The sequence below is a fragment of the Chelonoidis abingdonii genome, chromosome 2, assembly GCF_003597395.2.
Source record: "Chelonoidis abingdonii isolate Lonesome George chromosome 2, CheloAbing_2.0, whole genome shotgun sequence".
In the NCBI taxonomy this organism is placed as follows: domain Eukaryota; kingdom Metazoa; phylum Chordata; order Testudines; family Testudinidae; genus Chelonoidis; species Chelonoidis abingdonii.
Window position 1 is genome coordinate 280,857,224 of NC_133770.1, and position 23,068 is coordinate 280,880,291.

At 41.8% G+C, this 23,068-nt stretch overlaps 1 protein-coding gene across 7 annotated transcripts in view; it reads right to left on the bottom strand.

Moving 5' to 3' along the window:
• Positions 1–23,062, bottom strand: part of TATDN1 (TatD DNase domain containing 1) — a 30,080-nt gene extending 7,018 nt beyond the window's left edge. Inside the window, exons 1-11 of one of the 7 annotated variants that reach the window (XM_032803489.2) lie at positions 22,176–22,241; positions 20,593–20,725; positions 18,701–18,750; positions 13,609–13,672; positions 12,260–13,352; positions 11,389–11,532; positions 11,253–11,295; positions 4,145–4,230; positions 3,994–4,034; positions 2,755–2,831; positions 1,021–1,091 (exon numbers count right to left, since the gene is read on the bottom strand). In XM_032803489.2, coding sequence (XP_032659380.1) covers positions 1,021–1,091; positions 2,755–2,831; positions 3,994–4,034; positions 4,145–4,230; positions 11,253–11,295; positions 11,389–11,532; positions 12,260–12,281 — 484 coding nt within the window. In that variant the 5' untranslated portion in view covers positions 12,282–13,352; positions 13,609–13,672; positions 18,701–18,750; positions 20,593–20,725; positions 22,176–22,241. Of the gene's footprint in view, positions 1–1,020; positions 1,092–2,754; positions 2,832–3,993; positions 4,035–4,144; positions 4,231–11,252; positions 11,296–11,388; positions 11,839–12,259; positions 13,353–13,608; positions 13,673–17,867; positions 17,948–18,700; positions 20,228–20,592; positions 20,726–22,175; positions 22,242–22,753; positions 22,912–22,945 lie in introns of those variants that run through there. The other 6 variants (XM_032803488.2, XM_032803491.2, XM_075063234.1 and 3 more) reach the window with 6 other exon arrangements.
• Positions 23,063–23,068: the final 6 nt, after the last annotated feature.

Below are 23,068 nucleotides of genomic sequence, written 5' to 3' on the forward strand. Positions count from 1 at the left end.
ACTAATTATTCTAGGAGGTATTTTCAGGCCCTCTTTCATATTGTTTTGCTTCATGAATTGGAATTTCCTGGTATGCACCCAAGTCCCATTACTGCTGATAATGGGATGGCCTTTATCATGTTCTTTACCATAGTGTTTGGCATATCTACACTCTGCTTAGTGTCTCCTCGTTTATTCATTCATGCCCTCAGTCTCTGTCAAGGTCATTGTGTTCTTTTCTAGCAGAAGAGGGCTGAATATATTACTGCCGGAGCCTGTGAACTCTGCTTATTGAGTCTGGGAGAAGGTTTTTTAGGGTATGTCTACACTTCAGTGTAAGCCCAGGGTTAACAGAACTCAATTTAGCAGACACTGGGTTTATTATAACCTAGGCTTGAGCATCTACATTCATTTGTAATCCTGTGTTAGGAATTGCTGAACCCTAGATCCCAACCTGGGGCTCCAGCATCTACACTACATTATGTGGGGCTGAATCCAACCACCCATATCCCAGATTTCTTAACATCCTCCCAAAATGTGGCTGCTCTCACTCTTTGATTATGGAGCAGTGTGGAAAAACTTGACTGTCCCTCAAATGTGACTATCTAGAGGACAAAAAGTTGGCCTGTGGAACTGTGCAATACTTTTGGCAGTCTCCCAGACCATAAGTCCAGTGGGGCTATGTCTATGCTGCAGAGCAACAGGGCTTGAACTGTGGGTCCTGGCTTGATTCAGGCTCAGGCCCTCCACCCCTTTAGGGTACTGGGTCTGAGATGTGGGTTAGAGAGATCTGTGTGTTAGAAGGAAGGTGGGGCTAGGCTTGAGCCTGAATTCCAACCCTAGGCTTACACTGCAGTGTAGACATACCTATAGAGAACATGGTAATCCTATCCCTATTTCTGACCCCTGTTAATGTGATGCTGAGTTTGTGTCTGTAGATTGCCCTTTATATTCATTGTCATACAAGCATAACTCCACTTCTAATAAAGTTTTCAAAAACATTAAAAAAATGCAGAATGGTCCATCAGAACAACAACTTACCAGTTTCTATCATTAATCTTTCACTAGGAATTGACTTCAGTGTTTCTAAGTTGGCTTCTGTCTTCAGTGAGCTAGAAATCATAAAAATAGGGAGTGAATTTGGACTTAAGCTGATGTTTTGTTAAAGGTCTGTGGCTTTGTGTTCAAACTATATTTAAGCCATATGTGATTGGAATCATCTACTCAGAGCCTTATGAAGCTCATAACTGGCTGCTATTTAATTATCTTGCTTACAAAATGGTTTCTTAGCAAAAGTGGTTTCTTAAAGAGTTAATTTCTAAATAATGCTTAAGTATTTGCCTCAACTTATATTAAAAGAAGTTCCCAGCTGCGATTCCAAGCCACAGCTAAAAATGACAACCTTGGGAGGTGGCCCAGGAAAGAGATCTTGGAGTCGTCATGGATAGTTCTCTAAAGACATCCACGCAGTGTGCGGTGGCAGTCAAAAAAGCAAACAAGATGTTAGGAATCATTAAAAAAGGGATAGAGAATACGATGGAGAATATTTTATTGCCCTTATATAAATCCATGGTACACCCGCATCTTGAATACTGTGTACAGATATGGCCTCCTCATCTCAAAAAAGATATACTGGCATTAGAAAAAGTTCAGAAAAGGGGAACTAAAATGACTAGGGGTTTGGAACAGGTCCCACATGAGGAGAGATTAAAAAGGCTAGGACTTTTCAGCTTGGAAAAAAGAAGACGGGGGGGTATATGATAGAGGTATATAAAATCATGAGTGGTATGGAGAAAGTAAATAAGGAAGTGTTATTTACTCCTTCTCCTAACACAAGAACTAGAGGCCACCAAATGAAATTAATGGGCAGCAGATTTAAAACAAATAAAAGGAAGTTCTTGACACAGCGCACAGTCAACCTGTGGAACTCCTTGCCTGAGGAGGTTGTGAAGGCTAGGACTATAACAAGGTTTAAAAGAGATCTAGATAAATTCATGGAGGTTAAGTCCATTAATGGCTATTAGCCAGGATGGGTAAGGAATGGTGTCTCTAGCCTCTGTTTGTCAGAGGGTGGAGATGGATGGCAGGAGAGAGATCACTTGATCATTACCTGTTAGGTTCACTCACTCTAAGGCACCTGGTATTGGCCACTGTCAGTTGACAGGATACTGGGCTAGATGGATCTTTGGTCTGATACAGTATGGCCATTCTTATGTTAGTCCTAGTTCATTCCACAAATCAGCTTCTACAGCCACACTGACCTGGTAAAACCTGTGGAAGTTTCTGCTGGGTTTCTATGTTCACCTGGATAATTTAAAGGCTCCTGCCAAAGGGTGCAGCAGTCTGAGTTCATGTAAATCAAACAGTTACATCTCAGGATAATTAATAGTGTAATTTCAGCCCAGTCCATTGGTAGATCAGGCTGGTCACATTAATTCTTGGTTACTTTTGGACTAGACAATGTAGTTTACATTTTTTATAGGCTGTCCAAAAATATAGCTGCCTCTACACTCCATCACCTCATTTATTTATAAACAAGAATTGGCACGAAGAGTCTCAGAAAGGGCCCAAGACTAGATTATCTCAGTGAGGGGAATGTATTTGACCTGTGCATTAAGAACTTTTTGCAGTTAACAGATTAATAAATGCAAATCTAAATCTGTCTGCAAATTATCACTTAGTCTAATGAGCTTTGAAGACAACCTCATTTTAAGAAGTAATTACATTTCAAGTTATGAAACTATTTTAAAATATCATTTGTTGAAAAGAACTTACCAACCATTTATTCCTATATAGAGATCCAAATCAATTATAGCAGCTGCTTCTTCCTTTGTACCATCAAATGAATGTACCTAGAAAAGATGTTATTACATAATAAAGTATATAACGTGTAGCCCAAAATTAATATTTGTGTAAATATTTATAGTTCTTAATTGTAAAGTAAAAACCAGAGGTAATATGCAAGATATATTTATATAGAATTCAGTGAATTACAGATTCAGTAAGGCTCATCTGATAGCACTTTTGCTTTTGGGCAAGAGGGTAACAGGCTGAATTCTGCAACCGAACATTGACGAAAAAATGCAGCCCCTTGACAAGTAGCGTTGGCTTTGAAAGCATTTTGGAAGGATGGCCTGCCCTTCTCTCTTAGCCAGGGATGATGATTATATCTTAAAGTAACCTGCAAGAGTTTTTTTAAAAATTGTCCTTTGTTTGCAGTTATATTTTTAACATCAAAATATAAAACCTTAATTTCTGCAGATATATACTGGTTGAAAGTTACATCTGGACATGGTTTTGACAAAGTGTTTTGATATAAAAAAGCGAATGTTTGTGGTTACAGTTCATGCTGGAGCATGCGACAAGTAATTAAAAATGCAGTGGTACAAAGTTAGTTGCACCAGAAAAAGTGCAGTTTGTCAATCACAGAAAAGGCATCCTAGACATTAGTGGTAGTAGGACCAATGATGGTGAGGACTTTATCACTAAAACAGATTCGTTTGGAGTGATGTAAGCATGACCCTTATGTTAAAAGTATGACCTATTTTTTTACTCTTGGTGATACAGTATCCTACCAATCAATATCTAAACTGAACCTTGCCTATTTCCATGTACAAAACCCACCATTTGATATTGGGTTTCAATTTCTAGACAGGATTAGTACTCCTTACAACTAACTGCAACTGTAGATGCTTCAGAATTAGGAAGGGGGCAGTTCAAGTAAAAAGTGCGTAAAATTGCACTTCTGGCAAGCCAATAAAAACTGCTGATGTTAGCTGCAAAGTCTCTCTCTCCTTGACCAATCCTCATACCTGGCAAGAAACTGTTGGAAAAGCAACAATGGGAAGGATAAAAGTAGTGAAAGAGATTGTAAAGCTATTATGGATTTGGAGTGGTTTAAATGGTTTAACCGGAAATCTACTGAGATTATATTACAAACAAAAGGATAGTACTCAAAACAATGAAATAAGCGCTAGATTGAATACAATTTATTATAAGGTGGTTCATACATACCACTCCTCCCATACATCTATCTCTATTCCTTCTCATTATCTCTGCCAATTAAAAGAAAGAACAATATAAGCAAAACTAACTAACTGTTTGCTAAAGGGCAAAAGCAAACTATTAAAAACTTTTGTCACATTCAGTCTTGAATAAAACCCACCTAAAAATTCAGTGTGTGCATTTCTACAATGGAGAAACATTGGCAATTTTGTTTGCTCTGACAGGTCAAATTGCTTTTCAAAGTATCTGTAAGAAAAAAAAATGTTTTTAGATAGAAATTCAGTGCAAGATTGAATAAAAATAGTGTAAAGGCAAAATGGGCTTTTTTTTAAAAAAAAACAACAACAAAACCCATGTGCATTTTTGTCCACAAGAATTAAGACATTAAAGCAGTGATATTCAGACTGAGGCTCAGGAGCCACAGGAGGCTCTTTAATGGGCCTCCTGTGGCTCTTTGCAGCACGTGATATTAAAACACTATGATTTAATTATTAACCAATTAGGATGCTTTTACAATGTTATTAGCCAATTGTAGAATACTTGGTCAGTCATTTGGTGTGATATATATATAAAATAAATTATTATATTAAAAAAATACATAAATAGTATAAATCAGAGGTTCTCAAGCTGCGGTCCGCGAGCTCCATTCGGGCGGTCTGTGGATAGTTTCCTCTCAGGTGCACGCCTCAGCGGTTGCACATGAGAGAATGAAGGGCCACCCATCTAATTAGTGGAGCCATTCAGGCATGGCTCCATTAATTGCGAGCCTGGACCCTGGAGAAGACGCACATGTAAGGTGAAGTGATGGCCTTAGGGGGGCAATAAGGGATGGGTGAGAAGAAGGGGTGGGGGGAATTTGGGATGTGCAGGCCTGCGGCGGCCAGAGAAAGAGGTGATTTCCCCCAGCTCCAAGGCTGCAGCTGCCGGGGAGAGATGGCAGCTCTGTGGCTGCTGTGGGAGGGGACAGAACCCCCTTCTTCCCAGCCCCAGCTCAGAGGCTGCCAGGGCAGGGGAGAAAGGGCACATCCATCACATTCGAAAGTGAAGACTACGGATATTAAAATATGAGTTGTGCGCTTTATTTGTAGAACAAAAAAAATGTTTATTATTAAGGGTTTTTTAATATAATGTTTTTATCCAAAGCACTTTTCAATAGTTAGCTAATGGTACAAACAACATTTGGAAAGGCCGTTAAGTGGTCCGCTGAGACCCTCAGCAATTTTCAAGTAGTCTGTGGAAAAAAAAAATTTTGAGAACCACTGGTATGGATAGTAAATGGACCAATGAATTCGCACTATCGTGGCTTTTTTAGATAATGCTGATGGCTAATTTGGCTCCTGAACCACTGAAGTCCGAGTATCACCGCACTAATGGTTCCACTGAATGGGAGTTTTTGCCTGTGAAATGACTAAAGGATAGATCTTTAAAGGGAAGTCTTCCTCTGGGCACATTACTATATTAAGTGATACGTTTTGGAAATCAGTTAATAAGAGGTCAGGAATGGCAACACTGGGGGAATGTAAAGGGGTTTATGCTGAGCAGACACTGAATCAGAAGTGTGACCTTCCCCTTTCCCCTCTTTTTTTTTAAAAATTATCTCCAGGAAGCTTTAAAAATTGAGGAACTTTAGGTTTAAATTTTGCACAATTGCAGTACTTCTCCCAAAACATTTAGGAAACAGGAGGGGGTTAATGTCATCTGGATATCAACAGCACAAAGTCCAATCAAATTGTATATTTGTGGGTTGGAGAAAACATGGGAGCATTCCCCTGGCCTTTATATCCTCAGACTGCTATAATTAGGTAGCAGGCTGCCAGTTATTTTACTTGTATGGTAGGCTACCAAGAACGACTTTAAATTTTGGTTTGTCATTTCTCAATGGAAGATTGAGGTACCAACATTAGGATCACTACTATTATTTCTGCTCCATTTCTCCTATCTTAACCCTCTTCAGGTCTTCTGTTATTTATCTCCTCTCCTCCTTCCTTTCTTCTGCATTTGGTTTGACTATTCTCTTATCTTTCTCCCTCTCCCTGCCTTTTCTACCCCCTGCTATTCTCTTCTTTGATGGATGAAGGGTCAGTAGTAGTCATGTAGGAGCTCTATAAAGACATATGGAAGGGTAGGCAGAGGAAAACCAACTAGGTTGCTAGTTTTCCCAACACACTTTCCAAAGAAAACCAATTAGTATTTCCATGACCATGTCAATTTCCATTTGTAGCTAGTTCTGTCTCTAGATTGCTACATTGATCATTTCTGGTTAGTTGGCTGCCACGCTGTCGCCAGACTGGCAAATTACAACTGATCAGGAAATGTGAGGGGACACTTATGCATATCATATGGTCAAGAATGAATAGCAGACTCACAGTGAGTAAACACTTTGGAGGATAACATTAATTGGACAAGGCAAGAGGACATTGCTGCCTGCCCAACAAAATGATACTTACTGCATTTGTCAAGTTTCTTTATATTTTGTTGCTTAAACTAATAAGCACAGAGTATTTCTATCCTCACACCTAAAAAACCCTTTAAAGGGAAGATCCAGTCCACATGCAGGTATGTATGATGCACAGCACGAGCGTGGACTGGCATATATTAATAAATACATAATATGATAACCATACATACAGAACAAGGGAAAAGAAAAACATGACAAATGCAAAAAAGAGTGAGTGGTAGCACTAGAGAACTAGCATCAATCAAGGGACAGTCACACAAAGCCTAGTCTTCCCAAGGGAGAGGGGAGAAAAAAAAACTCAATAGCTATTTAAAAAAAAAAAGCCAGCTGTCAAACCACCTCAATTATTTAACCACAAAAGCTATAATAGCTAGCAACCAAATATTATTTAACCAAAGAATCCAAATTAATATAACCACAGTATCCAGACAACACACTAAAGGAATTCCATCAACTTGAATGTAACATGAATAACTTTAATACATATCCCTGAATCTCCTGGCCAATTTTTATGATTTCTACACCGCAACAGGTGAGAAAGAGGAAGAAGGAAAACTTGATAGAAACTACTCTTCGGGCAGCTTTACCAAAAGACTTTCATCATGAATGGCTAGAAAATTGTCCCCAAGGAAACAAAGTTACACTACAACAGAAAATAATGTTTAAGCATGAAATGGAACTTGGAAGTCATACTCAGGCATAACTGGGAAACGGTGTCACTTTTCTTTTCTTACAGGATAACATCTGGCTGACTGCTAGCAATCTTAATAACTAGTATAACAGTTTGACTCCCTCTAAGACAACAACTGGAAAATTGGCTACACTCATTCCACCCTTTTGTTTTTTTCTTTCCGTGTTCTTATGATGTTTTTAAAATTTATTGTAAAACTTTCCCTAACACTATGGCATGCAATTTTAAAACTCTCTTAACAGTAATTTTCCCAGACATATGTAGGACAGCTGGCAGCAAAATGCAAAAATATCTAGGAAAATAATAAAATTAAAGTTACCAATCTAAAAGTGGCATGTGTCTTTCCCCATTTTACATTTCTTTGTTGCCTGCCCTCATTTCTCTCCCCTCCCCCCCCCCATCTATCTTTTCTCTGTGGTGATTTCCAGCAAGGATGCTAAGTGGAGCCAACAGGAACTGAACTGACAAAACCAATTTATTTCACACAATCCAATGGTAGAGACTTTCTGCCTCTGCAACTCACAGATGATCTCCCTGTTCTATTTTCCCTCTTCTACCCTCCCACTCCAATTTAAGTATGGTTGATTAGAGGTTTTCCTCTAGCCTACTAAAACTATAAGTCAAGCACTTGCATCACTGACCATGCTGATTCAGAGAGCTGTCTGTTAGCTTGTACAGTGGAAAGTAACAATTAGACTCTAAAGATTTATTTCAGTAGCTCTGTTTAGGGAAACAGAAGAATCTTCAAAGTGACATCATCTACTCCTGCTCACTACGCCAGTGTTTCATTTCACAGCAATGGTTGAACAAGTCTTCACCAGGCTGTTCTTCGTTGAAGTCAGCACATTTTGGTTGCTACTGGAAACTAATAATAAGAACAAGAAAAAAATATGCTGGCCACTTGGCTGATCCTCTTACTACAAGAGGCGAGAGCAGTAGCATGGTAATAATGTAGCTTTTAGCCTATTTACAAGCCACTATACCTTCTGTAGCAAAAGATACACCTTCATACTGCAGGTGCAAAGTCCTAAGTAACCTCTCCGCTTCTGTGAACGACATTAGTTCTCTCCCTTCTCGGACACCAACGTGCAAGCATCATCCACAAGTCCAAAGGTCATTTGGTTGAAATGTATCATCTGCTGTCAAAAATGTATTTCTCAATTGCTTCCCTAGACAGCCCTACTCATTTCTGCAGGGTTTCCTCCCCAACACCACAACCCAATTCTGGGTGCAGTACCAGCATGCCTCCATCAGAACAATTCAGTCCCTTCCTACTCCTTAATGCATGCTTCGTCCTTTGACAAACCAGCTCGCTCCTCACCAGCTTTCCTAGATTGCCCTGCTCCAAATCTTGCCAATATCTTGCCCCCTTATCCGCTGCAGGCTTCATCCTCTCTGACAGTTCCACTCCCTTCCACAGGCCTTCCTTCCCCACAGCTCAGCTTCTGTGCCACTGCTTATTGTATGGTGTGAAGTATCAGGCGGTAGTTGTGTTAGTCTGTATCCACAAAAACGAGTCCAGTGACACCTTAAGGACTAACATTTATTTGGACATAAGCTTTCCTGGGTAAAAAACCTCACTTCTTCAGATGCATGGAGTAAAACCATGCATGCATCTGAAGAAGTGAGGTTTTTTACCCAGAAAAGCTTATGCCCAAATAAATCTGTTAGTCTTTAAGGTGCTACTGGACTCCTTGTTGTTTTAGCCTACAGTAGACTTCCCTCTGGACTGGAGCTCCTGACAGCTCTTGAATAGCAAAGTCAGTGAATGCCTCTCCTACCCAGAAACTCACAAATTCTCACTGATTTTACAGCAAGGGAAGTATCGATTTAATGTCAGGTATAAGAGTGGTTTTACAATATTCAGAGTGGAACAGAATCATAGGACTGGAAGGGACATCAGGACGTCATCTAGTCCAGTCCCCTGCACTCATGGCAGGACTAAGTATTATCTAGACCAAGGGCGGGCAAACTTTTTGGCCTGAGGGCAGTGTCAGGTTTCCAAAATTGTACGGATGGCCGATTAGGGGAGATTGTGCCTCCCCAAGCAGCCAGGAGTGGCCCATCCCCCACCCCCTCAAACCCCCTGCTTCTCACCCCGATGGCCCCCCAGAACCCTGCCCCATCCACGCCCCCATTCCATCCCGAACTGCTCCTGGACCCCTGCCCCGACTTCCCCCCACCACACCTATCAACAGCCCCTTCTCATTCCTGACTGCCGTCCTGGACCTGCCCCATCAACCAACCCTTCTCCCTGTCCCCTGACTGCTCCTGAACCCCCTGGCCCCTGACTGCCTCCCACTGCCCCATCCAACCCACCCCCTCCTTCCTGACTGCCCCTCCCGGGACCCCTACTCCTATTCAAACCCCCTGCTCCCCACCCCCGACCACCCCAACCCCTATCCACACCCCTGACCACCACACCCGAACTCCCCTGCCCTCTATCCACCCCACCACCTGCTCTCTGTCCCCTTACCGCACTGCCAGTGGCTGGCAGTGCTACAGCCACGCCACTGAGCATTACAGAGTACTGGGTCAGGCCGCAGCTCTGCAGCTGCGCTGCCTGGCAAAAGTTTGCCACCCCGCCGCCCAGAGCATTGTGCCAGTGGCGCAGTGAGCTGAGGCTGCAGGGGAGGGGGAACGGCGGGTAAGGGACTGAGGGCTAGCCTCCCGGAACAGGAGCTCAGGGGCTGGGCAGGAGGGTCCCGCGGGTCATCGTTTGCCCACCTCTGACCTAGACCATCCCTGACAGATATTTGTCTAACCTGCTCTTAAAAATCTCCAATGACAGAGTCCCACAAACTCTCTAGGCAATTTACTCCAGTGCTTAACTATTCTGACAGGAAGTTTTTACTAATGTCCAACCTAACCCACCCTTGCTGCAATTTAAGCTCATTGCTTCTTGTCCTATCCTCAAAGGTTAAAGAGAACAATTTACCTCCCTTCTCCTTGTAACAACCTTTTATGTATTTGAAAACTTATGTCTTCTCTTCTCCATACTAAACAAAACCAATTTTTTCAATCTTCCCTCACAGGTCGTGATTTCTAGACTTTTAATAATTTCTGTTGCTCTTCTCTGGACTTTCTCCAACTCTTCCACTTCTTTCCTGAATCGTGGCACCCTGAACTGGACACAACACTCCATAAAGGAACTTAGCATTGCAACGCTGAGCATCACAGTGCCTTTTAGGTGCCTAGAAAAATCACAGGAACAACACTGCAATCCGCAAAAGGCAGCACATTAGGTGGGAGCCAATTCCCTTGCTCCAATCACTCTTTCATTATTTATCCACAGTGGAACAGTTTCAACAGGAGAGACTGAGGGAGCTCCACATCAGAATATCCCATGGATTAGAGCACCAGAATATCCCACGGTTAGACCACCCTCCTGAGAGGTGGGAGAGACCCCTGTTCAAATCCTTTCTACAACTCTGGCAGAGAGGGAGAAATTGAATCTGGGTCTCCCAAATCCCAGGTGAGTGCTCTAAACACAGGGACAAAAGTTGTAAGGTGGGCACCACAACCTCCTCCAGCCAGATTCTGAATGGAACCCAATCTGTTCGGTGTGCTCAGAGGTTGCTTACCACATTAGGCCCTGCATGCAATTTAGGCGGCCAAATGCCTATCGTCCCCTAGTTCAGATTGCTCTGGGGCTTTGGTGAGAGACAGGTGTCTGGAAGCCTAGAGGGCGGCATCAGTGCACATGTCCCAGGGTCTACAATTTAAGCAACTATGGAACTTTTACAGCAAAAAGTTAGGTGCTAAGTGAGTTTAGGCTCTAGAGGGTTAGGCGGCAGCCAAGGAGTTTCATGGATTGCAGTGAGGTTGTACACTGGGATTTAGGTATCTAACTCTGGAATTTAACCACCTAAATTGCTTTGTGAATTGCACCGTAAGTACCTGATTTTTCTTGAATGTAGGTCTCTTTCCTATAAAATCATTATTGCTGGCCAAAAAATAATAGCTTACCAGACTTCAAGTTAGAATAAGTGTATTTTACAGACAGGATAAGGTCCACATACCAACAAAATGCCAGTTGCTAAAATACAAAATGAAAAATGTTCTAAATCGCTGTAAAGATTTATACATCAATCTCTATAGTTATCAAATCTTTCTTACTTGAGTTGGGTGTCTTTAGGGCAAAATTCTAATCTATCAAAATCTACAAAAGAAAAAAAAGGAACAATCAATTCCTTGTTTTTTTTTTAAGAATACAGCAAAAGAGAATAATCTTGAGCTATCCTACAATACTTACCCAGGCCACATTCCCCAATTGCTCTGACCTTCCCCTTATTTTTTTCAGCTAGATTTTGCAATTCAGCTAAATATTGGTCAGGGTCACTCTGCTCAAATTCTCCACAGCGGGTGGGATGACAGCCAACCGTACTGTAAAACATGTCTAGTGCATAACAGTATTAGAATTTTATTTCCAGGAATACAGTAAGTTTATATCAAATTCACAGCAACTCATACTGAATTCTTTTTTCCTTGGGGCTAATCCTGGGCAGAAACTGGGCTGGTTCAAGGAAACCAGGTGACCTTCAGCTCTGAGACTCATGATTTAACATGTGACTTTCTTACTCCCACCGGCTCCAATCTCCTATGCAATCCTTGTTGGAGTGAGAGAGATTCAGTCCACCTAGGTAAGGGGGTAATTTGTCGAGAAGTTTGAACACTTTGATACCACAGGTTACATTAACAGAATCTGTGGGTATGTTTGTGAAGGAAGTTAATGCCACAACCCAACAAAACACTTAAGCACATGAATAATCCAAGCCTTATTCAACAGAGCCTTTAAGCATATACTGAATTTTAAGCACAGGCTTAACTGCTTTGCTGAATGGGGATGGGATCCTTCAGATGCTTAAATGATCTGCTAAATAGGGATCTAGGTGAACAGTGGATGGAGGTTGCTTTCAAACAGAAAGAGAAAGGGGAACCTGCAAACACAGCAATAAAGAGAAAGATATCCCCATTCCACATGGTAGTCACATTACCATCAGCACAAACCAGCACAAACTCCATGCTGTGTGGCACTGCAAGTCTGAGCAGTAAATACTATACTAGCATTTCAGCTCCAGAAAGGCAGGGGCCAGAGAAGAATTATTATTACTGCCTTCTCACACCAGAGTTGTGAGTCTCTTCCATCCCCTTCTGTCATTAGCTGCTGCTTCCATCTGCTCTATGGTGTTCAGGCCAACTGTTCTGCCCTCCATACTACGGCTTCTTAAGATTTTTCTTGGGCACCCTTGTTTCCTCACACCAGTTGGTTTCCACTTGACAGGTTCATGTGAAAGTCTGGGGGTTGGCATCCAGAGTATATGCCCCAAATACATCAAGCACTTCCTTCTGATTCTGGTAGAGACAAGTTGCTGGTTTGTAATTTCTTGGCTCTCTTCACTGGTGATGAAATCTTTCCATCCAAGGCCCAGGATCTTTCAAAGGCACCTGGTTTTCTGCTTAATTGTCTGGTAGATCTCCAGCTCTATTAGCACTGAGATTACATTTGAGCTGACAATTCTCAGTTTTGTTTGGGCACGCTATATCTTTGATTTCCATACGTTGTTAAGTTTAGTGAATGCTGTGGATGCCTTTCCTAGCCCTGTTGTCATTTCTTTCCTGAGGTCTCCATTGGCTAGTCTGGTGCTACCCAGGTAAATGAACTTCTATTCTACTTTCTTGATGGTTTTACCTTCCAGTAGGACGCCACAGCTCAACATTCAGGTTTCAAGGATGTTTGTGTTAGCATAACTGATTTCGAGCCCTGCTTGGCTTCCTGTTTTTGCCAAGGTGTCTGTCTTCGTTTGTAGCTTTTGGAGGTGTCGTTCAATAGCACTATATCACCAGAAGTCTAGGTCTTCTAGGCATTTTGCAACTACCCATGCTATGCCAGTGTTTATGTTGGTAATATGCTGCTTCATTATCAGATACACAATGCAGCCCTGTTTCACACCACTGTCCATGCTGAACCATGCTGTTGTCTGGTAGTTCGCTCCTACAGTACACTTTGCATTGCTGTATACAGCACTGAGATGATGTTGATAACTTTAGCTGGAATTCCATAAGACTGAAGAATACTCTACAATGTATGCCTCTGTAGACTGTCAAATGCCTTTTGAAAATCCCTGAAATAGATAATAAGGGGAGCTGGCTATTCTGTACATTCTTCTATGATAGAGAAGTACTCCTCCTCCAAAAAGCACTCTTCATTTGTTTTATCTAGAAATACAGAAACAGAAGATAGGAAGGACTGATATCCACCAATATCTCAAGCCCTCTGTAACAACAAGAAATAAATCATGTAGAATATATCCATCTGATCCGGATATATTTTTTCTTTCCTTTATTCTGAATCATGTGGATTCTGCCAATTGCTCCAGGAATAAGTAATTTTAAATGTTAATTACCATGGGGAAGAGGGAAATCTATAGCTCCAAAGATTAAATATATATCATGTATTTTAAAGTAAGGATACCGTTTGTCTGTGCCAGCTGCAATGCATCTTTACTATCCTGTAGATTTCCACCTGTAATCATAAACTAAAGCAAAGAAAAATAGTTAGTAAATGTGTGTTCAACTTTGAATTAACAGCAAACAACCAGGAAATGCTTCAAAAGGCACTCAGATACCAGTGACAGAAATCATAGAAGAACCTAGACAGAGAAAAGCGAAGTAGCTATTTGTATTATGAATATATTAGTATTCTGATAAACCATGCATTCATTAAGACTCTCAGGAGACATATTAGTGAATGTACTATAGGCCAAATCGTGGCTTTTGTTCAGTAGTACATAAATTAGTCTCCAACCTTAATGCCAGTCATAGTCTATTCAATTACTGCAATACCACTATTAATAACAATATTGACCTTTTTGATTTTTATCTTCAAGGCACTTTACAAATGAATTAATCCTTGCAGTACCAAGTAAAGTATAATCCCTATTTTACCGTTGGGGAAATCAAAGTAGAAGTATTATGTGATTTTTAAAAAGCCATCCAGGGAATCAGCATTAGAGACCCAGGATTACAAATTCAGGAGTTTCTGTCCCTCAGTGTCATGCTCTAACCATAGCATCAGAGCTTGTTACATTAACACTGTAGTTTTAAGTGTCTTCTTAACCTTTCATATGTTGGATGTACATCCAGTGTTTTATTGTCTCTGCAATAAAGCCATGTCTCATTCTCCCAAGGAAAAACAAAGGCAATTTAAATGTAAGATTGTTCTGCTCTATTAGTTTTTCTTCAAACCAGGTAATGCTTTTGCTATAGAACATTTTCTTCTGTATGTTTTTGGAAACATAGGACTGGATTTTAAATTACTTTGCAAAATGAACAGTTAATAGCTGTGACAGCATGTGCAAATAGGTTAATGTATGTGCAAACGGCAAGATTTGGCCATTTGACTACATAATTACTTCATTGGGATATGCAATCACATCAATTGCACATACAAGTTAAGGTGTGCAATTATTACTCCTGAGGAAATTGTGCACCAAAAAATTTAAAAAATCTGCACACACTATTTTAAAATTCTGCAAAGTTTATTTGTCAAAATAACACAACATAATCACACAATTTTCAATTATTTTGGTAATTTATTTCAAAATACCGGTCAGCAAGTATGTCTGTAACAATATAGACTACAAAAAAGATTCAGAAAATGTTTTTTGACAAATAGATTATATAATAGGCATATTAGTACATCTATATGGCTCCACAGTGAGCACGGAGGACAGAGTCTTGCACACCCGCACTCCCAGCCCTGTCCCCCTGACCCAAGTGTGGGGCAAGCAGACTCAGGATCCAAGTATGGAGTGGCTTAGTGTGGGGAGATCCAGGTCAGTGTTCTGCATGGGGCAATCTGGGTGCAGGTGGCTTGGTGGCGAGTGTGGGTGCAGGGGGGATCTGGATGCAGAAGGGCTTGTTAGGGGATTCTGGGTGGAGGGATGGAGTTCCAGATACAGAGGGGCTGGGCTGGGTTGGGGAGGTTCTGGGTGGGTGAGGGTTGATCAGACTCGGGGGTAGTGCCTCATACAGTGACCACTCCCCCTGCAGCCAGGGAACAATGAGGGCAGGAAGTTGGGGGGGGGGAGGAGGTGGAGCTTCCTGCAGCCAGGGTAGGCTCCTGGGGGTGGGTCTGACCTGACACTGGCCTCAGGAGCCTACCCTGGAGCCTACCTTGGCAAGAGGAAGTCCCACCCCCCAGCTCTGCCAAGACTGGCAGCTGGAGTATGGTGCATGGTAAAGCCACCGGTTGGGGTATCCCCTGCCCTGTCCCTCCCCAACTACTAGTGCACCACAATAGGGAGCAAGAGGCACAGAGCGCGCCCAGCCCTGCCCCCCAAGGTGGCGATTTACGTCTCCCTCATCTTCTCCTGACATCTAAACCAGATGTGCCTCTCCAACCCTGATTGCTGCCCAGGAGGGACGTGTGAATCAGTTTTTCTATGGGGCGGGGGGCGGAATAAAATCAGTGGGGGACATTAATTCTGCACTTGCACAGAATTCCCCCAGGAGTATATAACACCACACGTATTGTATGTGCCTAACTTTTTTCAGAAACAGGGCCAACAATGCTCATGATAGCTAAACAATTAAAACAATTCTCACATATTCTGGACGTAACTGGGGTTTATTGTCTACTTGATATATGTCCATAATTCCCATGAATGTTACTGGTCACTGTGCTCTGTTGAGGAGAAATAGTCCCTTACTGTGAAAGATGTAAGCTTCTCTAGGACTAATCAGGAGAGCAACGAAACAGCAACATAATGATTGTGACACTGCATGTCAATTTAAGATGTACCTACAGATCTCACTCCTATAAATGATGAAACAGTTTTGGGGAAATATCTAGAAGTAACATACTTATCTGTCCTTTGGGAATTTATGTGGTGTCATTACTATCACAGTTTAAAAAACTAATCAATAGTCAGTCTTAAATGGGCATCAGAGGAGTGAATTAAACCAAAACCAGCTCACTGCAGCCATGCAGGGGTAAATGTTCACAGCATATATCTTAAGCACACAATAAGGCACAACTACTCATACAAATAGAAATATTTTCAAAAGAACAATTTAAGTGTCTAAGCCTCGGACTCTGAGGCAACTGGAAACAGAGACAGATGAGACCTCTGCATCTATGCAAGCTGGAAACAACTGAGCACATGGCTGAGAGTAAGAAATTCCTGAATTCTAATCTGGGCTCTGCTATGTGTTCTTGGGCAAATTACTTGATCTACACTTATCAGTTTCTCTGTGTGCAAAATAGGAATATTACTAATTGTTTACATCACAGGAGTGTTGTGAGGCTTCAATAATGTTTGTACAGCACTTACATAACGGCTAAGTATTACTGATTCTACATTAGTTACTTTGAGAACTTTTCCCTTGCTCTCCAAATTTTAACTCCTTTCAAATTAAAATACTCGTTCCTGTGAAAGAGATAGGGGGTTTTCTTTTTAAAACAAACGAAGATGTATGCTTTATTAACAGAGTAAAATACCTTTATAATATCATGAAACTGCTGATTCATATTTTTGTTTGTAATAGCAATTTCTTTAATTTTACAGAGGTCCAGTAAAAAGGAGTGGGACTAGATATTTGTTTCTTGAATATTCACTGGTCACTGGAGTTGGGAAGGAGCCTTTGGACAATTTATGAAAACAATTATTTTAGTCAAAGAGTTCCAAGTTTGCACATACTTATGTAAATTTAAATGCATATAAGTACTAACAGTACATCTACTGTTAATAAATCTACTAACAGAGAGTCAGCTAATGGCCTGAACCTGCAAACATCTATGGACATCCTTAACTTTATACTAGTGAAAAGCATATAAAGATGATTGAACTAAAGCTGGCTTCTAATTTTTCTTGGGGGTGCTCAACCCCGACCCTATCCCCACTCCTCCCCATCCTCATGTCCCCATCATTTCCTGCCCCAGCTCCACCCTGACCCCTCCTCTTTCCTGCCTCTTTCTGACTCCCACCATGAACGTTCCCCGTCCCTGCTCCTCCCCCTCTCCCGCCCAGCACCCCCTGCATGCTGCTGAACAGTTATTCTGAGGCATGCAGGAGGCACTGGGAGGGGGAGGAGTTGATCAGTGGGGCCTGTGGCCCCAGATATGACTTGCAGACCCCAGTTTGAGAACCATTGAACTAAAGCAGGGGTCGGCAACTGGTGGCATGCGAGCTGATTTTTCACGGCATGCGGGGCAGGCTGAGCTGCTCAGCCCGCCGCCGCTTTGGGGTTCCCGCTGCTGGCCCCTTGCCAGTCGGGGTCCCACTGAGCACCCGCTGCTGGCCTGGGGGAAGGAACCATAGGCTGGCGGCGGGCCGAGACCGCAGCTGGCAAGGAGCCAGCAGTCGAAATCCCAGAGCGGCGGTGGGCTGAGCTGCTCAGCTTGCCCCTGCTCTGGGGTTTCCACTGCTGGCTCCTGCCAGCCGGGGTCCTGTCGCCAGTCCCACTCAGCCCAGCTGCTGGCTTGGGGGGTGGAACCTCAGGCTGGCTGCAGGCTGAGACCCCAGCTGGCAAGGAGTTGGTGGTTGAAACCCCAGAGCTCCGAGTCAGCCCCCCGCTGCTCTGGGGTTCTGGCTGTTGGCCCTTTGCTAGCCAGGATCTGCTGAGCCCCACTCACCTTGCTTCCAGTTGGAGTTCCAGCGCAGGCCCCCTGCCAGACAGGGTCCAGGCTTCTGGCCCTGCTCAGCTCTATCAGCCGCCAGCTCCACTCACCTCAGCTGCAGATCAGGGGTTCCAGCCGCTGACCTTCTGCCAGCTGGTTATCAACTTATAACTCAGAAGCCTGTGTGCAGCTAAAAGTATCTAAATAGGTGCCACCAGACATTGGAAAACTCAGCAAGGAAAAGCAAGGGCAAGGATCACACTAAACTAATAAGATCTGAATTTTAATTTAATTTTAAATAAAGCTTCTGAAACATTTTGAAAACTTTGTTTACTTTACATATAACAATAGTTTGGTTATAGACTTATAGAGAGACCTTCTAAAAACGTTCAAATGTATTACTGGCACTTGAAGCCTTAAATTAGAGTGTATACATGAAGACTCAGCACACCGCTGCTGAAAGGTTGCCAACCCCTGAACTAAAGTGTTTACAGAATCAAGGTCATATGAATATTTGGTGTTGGTTGATAGAAGTAATCACAAAGTGAGAGAGTTACATAGACAACAGAAGTCAATACTGGCCTCCTGCAATACAACACACCCAGAAAACTTCCCCCTCCCTCCCTGCTTGCATAGCCTGACATTGTGAAACAGGTCATGACGAGTCCTATACACAAGATTTTTGAAAAAAGGATGCCCTTACACGTATTTTTGTGACCAGCTAATCATTGTGCACAGGAAGGCACAATACTGGGTACAAAGAATTTTGATTTTCTGCCATGCTAAAGAAACTTTCTGGTATTTTTATTGTTGCTAATTTCAGTAAAAAATTATTTTTGTTACAGCTTAAGTATTCCTAAAAACTCTGGCTGTTAAAATTCATTTTTAAAAATTAACATCATCATAACAAAACCAGATATACATGATTTATAAGAGAAGTTACCTTTTTAACACCAGTTTTGACTGCTCTCTCTATTACATCCAAAAAGTCATCTGCAAAAGTAAAAATCTGGTAAATTAAAGTCCAGTTCTTAAAACATAATTTAACTTGCACATTACTTTGCAATAAAGCCATTTATGTATAGTTAATATTATGCTTAACATGGTATGAATAATCTTTGGACACACAATTAGTTAATCTTTAGGAAGGCAAATAGTAGGAGGATGCAAATGACTAAGAACCTGATCTAAAACCTATTTAAGTTAACGGGATGTTTTCCATACACTTCAATGGGCTTTGGATCAGGACCTAGTTACATAAACGCCGTCTTGAGCTCTATGTCTGAAAAATGTGTTTGCTGAAAGTAGTAGTTTATAGTGGGTCACCGTGTCCCAGCACACCAACAGTCTGACAGCTCACTCTGCCCAAAAGGACCCCCATCTGCTGAGCTGTCTCTATGGGTAGAGAATGTATTGCTTCACATGTGTAGGTGTGACTGTAACCTACAACGATTTTCTGTTCCTCCCTCAAGAGCTGAGCTGCCTTCATGGTCACTCAATACTTGTTCTTCAATATTGAAATCAAATCCAAATGAAAGGCTGCAGTTAAACCAAATGCTGTTTATTTAAGGAATTGAGAAGAATGAAAATGAATTACAAGTTTTTTGGTAAGTGGAGAAATTGTCTAATTTCCCTTTAGCTTCTCTAAAGAACTCTGCTTTCGAGTTGGTTGGAAAAAGGGTCAGCATCTTTCATGAGCATTGTCAAAAGAAACTAAATGTTATTTTTCAATTAAAAAAATAGTTTTGTTTTGGTGGGGGGAAAAAACCTACTCACTTTTTCTTTAAACTTTCTCCCACTGTTTTCCACTAGAAAATGGAGAGGAGAGAATAAAAAAAGTGAAAGAAAGTAGAATTTTCGCCACCAAACAAAACTGAAAAAAAGAGAGATGTTTTTTCATTTACAATTTTTTAATGAAAAATGGAAATGTTCTCAAAAACATTTCCATTTAGTCAAAAAGCCATTTATAAAAAAAAATTATCTGGCTCTACTCTGTATCTTTTACTACAATGTTATTTTATAACTTTGTGTATCTCTTACAGCCATATTTCTTAGCTACTTTATCCTTCCACCTCATAAAACAGCAACAGACTGAGGGAAAGTATCTTCAGGAATCTAAACAAACTAATACTTATTTGTATTTTGAATATGCTCCTATCATTTGCCCATGTACTATAAGAACAATTATCAGGTTTACAAAATAGGCCAATGAAAGATTTAAAATACTGCCATAAATGCAACTCCTGCTGATATGACAAAGTTGATTCCAGTGAATCTGTAGCATAAGGAAATGCACGCTAAAAATCTGTGTGTATTTCATATGCATTGCTGTTTAACTTTGATATATTATGCTTAATATGGTATGAATAGTCTTTGGACATAAATAATTGGATAGCTAGGACAAAGTGAAGCCAGCTATCTTGTCTTCAGCAGAAGAGATGGACTGGATTAGGGCTGAAGTTCCCACAAACTTAAAAAAAAAAAAAAAAAAAAAAAGTAGATAGTAGGAAGGCACTGGAGTTTTAATATGCAGGATAATAATATGCTACGCTGTAAGCGTCTTCCTTTTAGAAGAAGTGACCATTTGAAAGATTTATTTTGTCTGAATGTAAGAAAAAACATCAAAATTATACTGTACAATACAATTTACTTCATCTGGTTTCTTTAATTATGCCTGGGGAAAATCTGCACCACTGCGTGCATGCAGAATTTATGTCCCCCACAGATTTCTTTGATTCCCTGCAGAAAAATGACCTTCTGACAGGGAAACAAAGGGAAGCTGCAAAAACAGTCACACACTGTTCCCTCGCTGCGCAGGTACATTGTTTAAGGCACCTGGAGTAGCTGGTGGAGAGGTAAATCACTGCAGGGCTGGGGACACTCCAGCCAGTGGCTCCTACCCTAAGCCGGGAACAACTGCTAGTCCCAGCTGGGCTGGAGGCAGGAGAGAACGGGGCTTCCTCTTCCCCTGCAAGACGGACCAATAAAAAGGTGAACAAAAATGTTTAGGAAGAAAACCCCACAGGAAAGAAAAATAGAAGAAAATTTGCTCAGTGTTAGCATGGAACTAATAATAATAATAATCTTGAATTCATGTCAGTACATTGTATAAAACCTCACATCTAAGAAGAGAGTGGAAAAGAAAAGAACGTGTAGGAGAGAATTCTCTGACAAATATGAAATTAATGTCCTGTAATACAGTGTATCACAAAATAAGTCACATGGAAACTAAAGAGAAAAAGAAGCTTGAAGATTTACAGAAAGAAATCTTGACTGTCATTACTAATAAATATTACTGAGAGACAGTGGGTACTGCTCTGTACGTACACAACAGAAGTCATGGACCTTGTCACATAAAACTTACAATCTAAACCAGACACACACTATAGTCTAAACATATAGGACAGGACCCTCAGCTGGTGCAAATCAGAGTAGCTCCACTGATTACAATGGAGTTACACCAAAGTATACCAGCTGATGATCTGGCCCACAAAATACAAAGGCTGGAGGTCTAAACTCAGATCTATCTGCATAATCTTTTAAAACCACTGCAGAAAGACTTTACCAAAATGTTCAGCTACTTAGATTAGTATCTGTATGGAAGTTACATTGCAAAATTATATATATATATACAGACACACACACACACACACACACTACTTAGAAGGTATAAGCATTTATTTTAAAGCACCGTCACCTTGGGCACTATAGAAATAAACAACAACTAGATGAAAGCCTATTGCTGTTGTATGGGTGTAAGTTAATAAGTGTAAAAAAGTGGAAAATGTCTGAGAACTTGAAAACTGGACATTAATAGACCACAAATTCCAGTGATGATTGAACCTGGTGATATACTAAACAAAAAGAGCTCTCAACCATGCTTGTAGTTGTTCCCATCATTTCACACGACCTTAAAATAGACATTCTAAGCTTAGAATCATAGGGTTAGAAGGGACTGGAAGGGTCTAGCAGTCTAATCCCATGCCAATAACCCTGTTGCTTCCCTCTGAAGCACCTGGCATTGGCCACTGTCGGAATACACAATACTGGGCAAGATGGACCATTGGTCTGATCCAGTATGGCTGTTCTTATGTCAAGATGCAGGATTTATTGTGTCTAAGCCATCCAAGACTGATGGCAATCCAGCCTCCTTTTGAAAACCTCCAGTGAAGGAGCTTCCACAACCTCCAGAGACAAGCTGTTCCATTGTCTCACTGTTCTTACAGTTAGGAAGTTTTTCCTGAGATTTAATCTAAGCTTCAGAATGACAACCCTGGAATCTCGTAATATAGATAATGTTGCTTAGATACTACACGCAACTGCTGAGGAAAACAAGATGAATATTTCATATTTACTGTTCAGGTAAGAAATATGAGATAAGAAACTCTTTGAATCTGTCAAAAGTTACAAACATTTACCTTGATGTTTCCGTGTACCTCTGTAAATGCCTCTGAACATAGGATCTGTCAAGTTAATACCGATATCTGCAGTAAGAAAAACAATGCAGACTGAATTAATTGTTATAGTCTTTCGTTTTCACATGTAGATCACCAGGGTTGGTGCTGAAAGTAAGACATGGAGAAACGGATCCGTCTTTGTGTACATGATGGTTCTGAGGGGCACCAGATACCACAGAGACAGATGGATAGTTTAAAGCATAAGTATGTGTTTTCTTCAGCAATCCTGAAGTTTAACTAATCCTTCTTAGACTTGATAGAATGACAACTCTGGCCTGTTCTGGAATAAGCATCAGACTCATTCTACCTTATAAAATGTGTAAAACCCGGCTCCACCTCCAGCAAAGCAAACGCCTCAAGAATAACCCCACTATGTAACGGTGTATTGGCACATCTCCAGCAGTGGGCCCTAGTGCCAGCCCCGGGCAGGGCAGCGACACAGGGGAAGATGCGGCATCTCCCGCACCTGCTGGGTGAGTGGCAGGCCGCTTCTCCAAACCGGCCGGCCTCCCCCCCCAACGTGCCCCGGGACAACCCACCGGCAGAAAGACACGGCGGGGGAGGAAACATCTTTCAGCGGACCAGCTTCTGACCGTGAACAAGACAAGCTCCTGAGCTTACACCGAAGGCCAGTCCCGGGGGAGAGGGGAAGGACCCACACACCGGAGCCCTTTGCCCGGGGTCCGCACTCCCCACAGACGGACCCCGGGACATCGCGCCCGCCCCCTCACCGATGAATTTAAAGCGGCTCATGGCTGCAGCAGCTCCGCCGTCTCCTAGTTCCGGCCTGGCGGAAGGAAGGAAACGTCCAGCCGGGACTTCGTGGGCTCCTCCCCCCTTCCCGTCGGCCCGCG